The sequence below is a fragment of the Lathyrus oleraceus genome, chromosome 7 (genome assembly GCF_024323335.1).
Source record: "Lathyrus oleraceus cultivar Zhongwan6 chromosome 7, CAAS_Psat_ZW6_1.0, whole genome shotgun sequence".
Classification (NCBI taxonomy): Eukaryota; Viridiplantae; Streptophyta; class Magnoliopsida; order Fabales; family Fabaceae; genus Lathyrus; species Lathyrus oleraceus.
In genome coordinates this window covers 205387817-205396774 of record NC_066585.1, presented here as the reverse complement: position 1 = coordinate 205396774, position 8958 = coordinate 205387817, and the positions used below count along the sequence as shown (strand labels likewise).

Sequence of the window (8958 nt, the reverse complement as noted above, 5' to 3'; positions counted from 1 at the left end):
ATAATTAGGGGTGTTAACAGTGTAATTTGGGCGGTTTCGAAGCTAAAAATCATCTGAACCACAAGAGAAAAAAGCATATACGATTCGGTTTGATTCGGTTGGCTTTTAGAAATAAAATCAAATCAAACCAAATCAAACAAATGTGGTTTGAGTTGGTTCGGTTTTTACAAGATTTCTATTGAGTCATACATACACCTATTGAAAACAACATAACTTTGTATTTATTCATTCATACATTAGCAAATAACAACAAAATTTATCATATTTAAACAAAAACTTCCCATCCAATATTAAAAAATAAGACTAGACAAAAGTGGAATAAAAACATAAAATAGTAGCATAAAATAATATAAAAAATATTATAATAGAAAAGAAAAAGTAGAAGAGAGGAGAAATTAGAGAAGATGAAAAAGAAAAAAAATAAGAGATGCGAGATTAGAGAAGAAAGATACGATAAAAACGTAAGTGGAAGAGAAATCAACAACATAAAAATGAGAAGATGAAAAATAAAGAATATAAGACTTGAGAGATTAGAGTAGAAAATATGAGACATACATGACAAAGAAGATGAGAAGAATGTGATATTTGAGAAGGTTTAAACTAAAATCCTAAGTTTGAGTAAGAGAATATTTGTAAGATTAAGGCATACTAAATTTGAATTTGGGATTAGATGTTGGATAAGTGAAGTTTGGGTTGTAACTTAATGCAATTTGATTTAGTTTAATTCGATTTGCAAAATACATATCACGTGGATTTGTTAAAAAAATGACTCAAACACATCCGAACCAATTACAATTTTTTTACAATTTCGATTTGATTTGCTTTAGTTTGCAATTTTGTGTTGAATTAGTTCGATTTTGAACATCCCTACTTATAACCAACAAACAACTTAATATTAAACAATATTTATAACAAACTGAATCTAAAAGCTCAAATTATCAACAGTAAGAACACAAAAAAAAACTTAAAATAAAAATTAAAGAAAACAATTAATACTTGGTGATAATCTCTTAATACTACATTATCGGAGAAAATGCTTCCACAGTCTAATCAAGTAACTTCTTCTAACAAAGTATAAACTAAAAGAGAAACACAAGAAGAAAATATGTAGTAAGAAAGAAATGGAAGAAATCATCACTCTACAAAATAATGGTAAGATCAATATAGAATCACCACACACTGATAAAATTCAAATAAATTGAAAAAAGAATTCTAGAGAGTATTTCTCTTAACTCACACAAAGTCTCTTTTTTTTATTACTGAAATTGTCAAATGTTATACAAACAAAATACAATATATAGTCTAAGATGTACACAACTAAAGACAAAGTGCCTAAGATAACAAGTTTTTAGAGACACAAACCAAACTTAATTTTTAATTTAAAGTATTTCTTTTCAAAAAAATTAATTTAAAGTACTATTACTACATCCAAAAATAAAAAGCAGTCATAAATTAATTCTATGACTAAAATATTAGAATAATGTCTCATGTAACTTAATAAAAAAATAATAATGATAACTTGGTGCTCCAATTAACTTTAACTTTTTAATCTTTCCTCTAGGTAATAATCCTTCCACTCTTAACTCTTGAATATTCTTCTATATTGAGTAAATCGTCATTATATAGAGAGAGAGAGGGGAAAGGGGTATCATAATATAGAGGGAAGAGATATAAATTATATAGTAACTAGAGTATGTCAGATGAAATGTAGTCAAATTAATAAAAGCAGACCTAAAACTATAAGAAAAACTACCAAGAAATATTCAAATATTAATCAAGACATAATATATGTTAGAACATTACAGCATAATTGTTATTGCTGTAACTTTACGCTTAAGGCTTGCATTTTGAGAAAAACAAACAGATAGTGTTCTGAATCTGTATTTTAGCAACTTACGTACGTTTGTTGGAGAACACCGATAGAAATTAGAAAAACTCCTACAAGTGGTATTAAACCATTTCTTTTATATCACCCCGTCAGATTGAGCTATTATTTCAGGCTGTTAATGAGCTCCAAACGAATGGAATTGCATCATATACACTTCAAGTCAAGATGAAAGAGCAATGCAGTTCATATGTATCCTCTTCATTCAGAAGTGTTTGTCAAACATCAAGCGATTGTGCAATTTTAAATCAGTAAAACTCAATGTCTATCTCTCTTCTCACACCAATTAACCAAAGAGACAATCAACTTCTTGAGAGACAACACAGAATATAACATAAAATTACAAATCTGTAAAGAATACGCTGATCATAAAAGCAAAGCTGACTGTAATTTACTATTTGCATAAAAACAATTTTATGATACAAAACCAAGTACTTAACCACTATCAACTCTTGATGTCCCAAAGAATTTTGATAGGGGAACTGGTCCGCCACCATCTTCACTATCGGTTCCAGAATCCTTGCTTTTTGACTTGTACTTTTTCTCCTTCTTTGATCGCTTAGACCTGGACTTGGATCTTTTTGACGATCTCTCTTCATCTTCACTACTGGAAGAGTATGAGGGTGATGAAGAGCTAGATGGAGAAGATCTTCTTGAATGCTACAATGTAAGAGGTAATGAGGATTCGTAGGAAAAACACATTCACAGCTAAAATGATTAGAAACATCAACTTTTAATTAATATTGCTTGGTTGTTTGCTCTAGTTCATCCAACAATTAACAAAACCAAAAGCCAAGTAATTGGAACCAGTTTGGTACAACAATTATCTTTTGCAAACTAATATACAAACCTGGAGTTGCTACTTAAAATGAAGGTGGTAAAAAATGATTTCAGATAGACAAGCCCTTTACAAGTTAATATCAAGATAACTCTCTGGGTAAAAAGTTTTACATTGTCACCACATCACAATTAATAAGGTGTCACTTTAGAAGTGATTATGATAAAACTCGAATATTTCTAATAATCCAATGGTTATGATTGATTGACAATATAAAAACAAGTTTTATATTGTCACCACATCACGATTAATCATGTGTCACTTTTAGAAGTAATTATGATAAAAGTCAAATATTTCTAATAATCTGACGGTTATGATTGATTGACAATATAAAAACTTTTTAGACCGACAGTGTAAATGAATTAAATCTTTAAGGCAAAGCCATTGATGTAAAGAAAATGGTTGGAAAAAAAAAGAGTGATGATCAGACAGAAAGCCTACTTTAAATCCACTTACGACTTTAAAAAAAAAGTAAACTCTTCAAATTTTGAAGGAAAGGGTAGTACTGTAACATCAATTACTTCCAACCAAAATAATCATTTCATTAAGACCTCCACTTCTTTCAGACCACAAAGTGACAATCACAAGACATTGGAAAGGGTAAGCTCTGTATAACTCATTTTTTTCAAACAAAATAATATTTAGCTATTGAAGACCTCCATTTCTTCCAGACTTCAAAGCAACAAAAGATATTTAAAAGGATAAATTCTGTAATTTGATTTAAAAAGGGTAAATCCAAAGATACCCCTTGTTGATATTTAAGCCATTTTCAATGTCCATTCAAAAAGTTTGTCTTGTAACACATAACATAAACAAAAAACCACTCAGGGACTAAATTAAAAGTATTTTAAATTGCAGACATTTAAAAAAAAAATTAGTCACTCATTTATAGGGATCATCTACATAATTAAGGCTTCAGTTTTTAATTGCAATGACTATTTCAATATTCCCCAAATTAATTTACTAGTAATGAATAAATACTATAATGTAAATATTAATGAATTCTCTCTCCTGAAGAATAAACTTGTAAAACCAATACCAATTGTCAACGAATTGAATATCACAACCAACTTTCTTGATTCCTATGATTTAATCAAGGGGTCATATATTTAGGAATGAATGTAATATCGAAATTAGTTATTGAAGGAGCACACGGTACTTTTAAAAAAAGGAGCACACGGTACTTTTAAAAAAAGGAGCACAAAATGCCGTTGAACGATCATTCAACCAAACCAAGTTCTTTATATCCAATACCAAGGATGTTACCAAGTCCCATGCAGCAGCACACACTGTGAGTGCTTGAAGGTTCCAGCACTAACAATGATAAACAGCCCCTCTATTAGCTCTTTGAAAAAGTGTGATGAGCAGACACGGCCGAACAGGGGCTGTACCTTTGTACCTCATTGTGAAGGATTATCGCATTCAGTTAATGGTGATGAACCTATTAGATAGGTATTTAGAGCAGAGATGTGCTTCACTGTTCAAAACATGTCCACCTAATTTGCAAGTACTAAGTACCGATAGCAGAGATCGGCATGGGGGGGAGGGCAAGGCTCTGATTCAAGGTAATGAAGGAAGCAGAACCAAGGTTGGACCGAGAAAATGAAAGGACTTTGATTGGTATGGAGGTTGGCATTCCAGGAGTCCATTTTCACATTTGAAGATGCTTATCCAAGGAGGAACCATGGAAGAATGATGTTTGCTACTCAAATTCCAACCATGCCCGATGACTAGTACATGGGGCTGTTTCTCAGGGGATCGAAGGAATGGATTCAGGTAGAGGTGATGGTACTCGAACATGCCAACTGTTATATAAGGATATCCACTACACGGATAATTGACAGGAAAGTGGTTTGTGTTGCTGCACCTAAGAGTTCACCAACTCGGTGAGGGCGTGGCAACTACCATGGGATATTTTCACATTCTAGTCGCATGGCAACATGGATGTCCGAGTTCTAAAATGCCTACATCAAGAGAAAACCATAATTTCCAACTCAAACAAGGAGGAACTTTAACAGTGAATAAATATGAAAATGGATTGGAAGGAACCAATGGAGATTTATCTTAGAGGTACATGCAATTTATCCTATCAAGAGCTTACGAAAAGGAGGAATGAGGAGTTATGTTTCAAATGTGAGCATCAATATAGCCCCACCAAATCAGTGCCCTAATCATGACTCGTACTTGGGGATATTGATTTGGGAAGGGATGAAGGAGAGTGAAGGGCCCAAGGAGTCTTTGCTAGCAGTAGATTGAAATAAGGTCAAAGAGATGGGAAACAGCCTGCAGTGTAATAAATGTTCAAGAGGTCCACTCATTACATACCGCCAAACTAATGCATTTTTTAGTTTTACCCGTCACTACAACCAAGGAGTTCAAAGATAGTTTAGAGAATGTCGGTACGTATTTTATTCAAGGAAGATGCGAACAAATTATAATCAAGGTGGGCTGGACAAATAATTTGGTAGAGGCTTGTATTTTTGAAAATTCCGACCTTACCTTTGAAATGGAGTGGTTGGGTGACCTTGGGGTAAACCTGGACAGATTGGACAAACAAATTCAGGAGCTTTACTCAAAGATAATAGTAATGTTATCTCAGGGGAATTGCACCAGTGATCAAGACCAAATTTGGCAACGGAGGTAAATCCCAATAAAAATCAAATGCCCAATCTTGTATCATCGGCAACAAGTTTAGAGGGCCAGCAATCAACAAAGTGGGCCTATAACTAATTGGTTTATCATGTGGAGGTTTAAATATGCCAAGGAAGCAACTCAGGACGAGGAAGATGACACTTGTAATCAGTGTATTTTCCCATTCTGTCTTGCCTCAAGGCAGATTTTCAGGTTGATGGAATTGATGAGTGGCTTGATGGGTTCCAAGACCTGGTAAATGAAAAAGGAGCCTGATACGACCCTAACAATCTACTTATGTGGGCCAGCTCCCCCTTTAGGAGAGGGACTAAGTTTTAAACAAAAAATGAGAAGGATAGGTTGGTAATAGATAAAGCAGATCTACCATACAAAGTTCAAGAGGCAAGAAGGGTTATATGTTTTTCATTTCAATTTTTGCTTATAGCTTTGGGTCATAGGAATTTACCTTGGTGGGAGCATTAGCTCTTAATGTATTTTCTTCCTTTTACTTGTCAATAATATAGTCTCCCTTTGTTATATAGGAAATACTCCTGTCATTTATGGAATATAAATGAACTTTTTTGAATGAAAGTTGAAAGTCAATGACAAATTAGAGGAGTTATCTGTAATTAAACCTATTTGTGCTATAAGAGATCAACACAAAATACACACAAGCCTTGACAACATTTTCAACATCAATGCAAACAATTTAAACCTAGCCTATAACTAGTTCGATACTATGGTTGCTGAAAACTAAAAGGAAAGTTAGCTAGCAGTTCATAGTTGCATAATAGTTGAAAGGGTAGTTAGTAGTTACGATAGTATGGTTTTTGAATGAAATATTTTGGTTCTTCTCCATGAGTAAATATTGAAAGTCAAACGCACCTTTCTTTTTTTGCTGCTATGCTTCTTCGAAATTTTGTCCCTCTTATCTGTGCAATAGAATATGCAACACTCATTATTAGAAAATGGGTATGGGAAAAGCTGCTAAAAAAACACAACAGCTTTCTGCAACTTTACCAAATTACCACACATACCTTTTGAATGTTTAGACTTACTACTAGAGTGATTTCTTCCCTGGGAAAGTTTGCGAGCCCTTTCAGCATCTAGTTGAGCCCTGTACTCCCTCATCATCCTATCTGCATCTGCTTCCAGCTCCCCCTTTTTCAGTTCTTCTTCCTAGTAAATAAAGTACAACAAATCAAGTCAAACACAAGTTAAATAACAGTGCTGATGCCCAAAAAAATTTGCTTCACAAAATATCCCAGATTAAGATATAGGAAAGGCATGCATTAAAAAAGGTTTAACTGATAAAAACTTCCAAAATTCCTGTGAATTTACTCCCAAGTGAGAAGGTGGGAATGTACTGAACTTTATATGTTTTTTAATAAAAAAAGTATAACCAATAATTTTCTTAGAAATATCCAATTGTGTGCTCAACACTTTTTTAAAAAAATACCCAGGAACCAATCTTTATATTCCCGGATAAGTTATTCTTGGGAATAACTTTTGAGTCCATGAAACAAACGGCCCCTTAAGTTAGCATTTGAAGTTAACTCTTACAAATGGAAGGATAAAATTAAACTCCATAGAGATAATTTTCACAAAAAATTCTTTCAAATGATAAGCGGAGTTGAGGATAAGGGCAAGGAAATCCACGTTCTGACAGGTGCTTAATTTTTCAAAACCAAATCTAAATATCATTATAATTATTTGAAAGTGCGCCACACATGCATACACAGAGATCAAGACAGGTTCTACTATTTCAAATGGAGGCCTAGAACAAATCTGAGAATGAGAGGTTGAGGGCATCAGAGTCAAAAGGTTCAAGTAGAGAGAGAAAAGGTGCCAATTGATTATGAGAGGTTGAGGGCAAAGGGGATTTCAGGTCTCTTAAAGTACAGGTTGTGCAGCATGGGTCAGCCAACTAAACCCATCACAACAAGGCTTTTCCAGCCCTCTGATAATTCCCTGACAACTATTTTGGTCTTACAATGTAACAATCCCCGGCATGGTCAGAGTTGGGCGGTGCAACAAAACTCGAAAGAAGGTGCAAACCAGTGAGTAAACTGTGATCTTTACAACCATGGTGTAAAACCCTATTTTAGTCCCTATAACTAAAAGATTCACTCGCCAAACTTTTGTGTCAATTTGAAACTTTCATGTTTAAAAATATGAACCTGGTCAATGAAGGAGAAATTTAAAAACGAGTAAAATTAGAGAGGAGAGAAGATGTGTTTATAAACTTAAAGGCATTGCTAAAATAACCTTACATTAAATGTCATATGAAATGTTAAAAGTGTTTAAAATGTAAATTAGCACTTCCCTTTCATTAAACTCAATTATCTGTTATCTTTATAAGCTAAAATCATAAACCCCCCTCATATATACACAACAAAGAAAAGAAAACTGTAGTTTCAATTTAGTAGTAAGAGTAAATATATAAGGTTTGTGAAAAGAGATTACCTTTTGTTTCTTTTTGTACTCTTCCCAGGTGATCGTGTGAGACGTTTTAAGGCTAGCCAAACGGGCGGCATGCCACTCTGGTGAATGAAATGAACCATCCACCTGCGACAGTCCTCATCAATAACGGTCCAGGAAAAGAAAGCAATCCAACATTCGAGCATTATAATGCAAAACAATCCTATCATACAATATATACACACATGCAGTAAGACAAGAATAACAAATAACATGGTGAGATTCAAGCTTGGGGCTTAAAATATCACTACACAAGTTGTTTTTTCACTTGATGATTCTCATATAAAGGTTTTTCCAAGCTATCAAGGATACTTAATACAAATAATTTTTGCTTTAATCCATAATATTAAGACAATAAAACCAAGCACAAACTCATATAGCAACAATTAATTACGAAAGTGAATTAGGAAATAGCTGATAATACAAAAAAAGGGGCAAGATCGATGGGAGAAAGGAGCAATTGAACGAAATTGGAAGAGGATAATATGGAAGGGTACAAACCATGCCATCTTCAACCTCGTCGGGGCCGCCGGAGGCACCGCCAAGCCTAGCTCTCTGCATAGCTTTGTAGGCTTGATTTTTCCCCATTGTTTTTCAGGTAGATAGATCGATTTCTTTGTGGATTATGATCATGCACTACACTCCGATAGAGTTAGACACCGATTCGATTGAAATTATTGTTATTAGGGATTTGATTTGATTTTCTCAATCGCTTTGCAATGTGCGACGGAGCTGGCTCTTGTTCTGGTTTGTTATCAGTTTCGGGACAAAAAACGATCTTTCTGTATGTATGGGCTGCACGCTTTTTCGCTTCTGTCCGATGGATCTCTTCCTATATGGGCCTCAACATTTCTCATGGGCCTCCTCTTTTTTTTCTCCTATCTCATCTAGAGGATTTGAAATATCCAAAGTACCACTCATATTTTGAAGATTTATCTCCGGACGCATTTTGTCTTAAGTCAAAACGTTACCTGAGACGAAAATGTATCTCTAAAATATTTTAAAACACACCACATGCATCCCTCTCTGAAAGGAAAAATGATTATTGATTCATAGATGCATCTTCGTAACCTATTAGAACAGTGTAAGTTAATTAGTTTTATGGTACTCTGATGAAAATGAC

General features: G+C 33.9%; 1 protein-coding gene across 2 annotated transcripts; it reads right to left on the bottom strand.

Moving 5' to 3' along the window:
* Positions 1-2056: 2056 nt before the first annotated feature.
* LOC127107087 (uncharacterized) lies at positions 2057-8631 on the bottom strand. 2 transcript variants are annotated; one of them, XM_051044362.1, is made up of 5 exons: positions 8337-8631; positions 7821-7922; positions 6392-6533; positions 6240-6286; positions 2057-2545 (listed from the first exon to the last, which is right to left on the bottom strand). In XM_051044362.1, the coding sequence occupies exons 1-5, from the start codon at positions 8421-8423 to the stop codon at positions 2321-2323; spliced, it is 603 nt and encodes a 200-aa protein (XP_050900319.1). In that variant the 5' UTR covers positions 8424-8631; the 3' UTR covers positions 2057-2320. The 2 variants fall into 2 exon arrangements, with proteins under 2 accessions (XP_050900319.1, XP_050900320.1); XM_051044363.1 differs by lacking the exon at positions 2057-2545 and adding an exon at positions 2552-5905.
* Between the last annotated feature and the right edge of the window lie 327 nt (positions 8632-8958).

Excerpts from the sequence above, each read along its gene's own strand:
- LOC127107087 (XM_051044362.1), bottom strand. The coding sequence starts at position 8,423 with ATGGGGAAAAATCAAGCCTACAAAGCTATGCAGAGAGCTAGGCTTGGC. Across the intron at positions 7,923-8,336 it reads ACGAGGTTGAAGATGGCATG|GTGGATGGTTCATTTCATTC; the intron begins GTTTGTACCCTT and ends GGACTGTCGCAG. Across the intron at positions 6,534-7,820 it reads AGTACAAAAAGAAACAAAAG|GAAGAAGAACTGAAAAAGGG; the intron begins GTAATCTCTTTT and ends TTTATTTACTAG.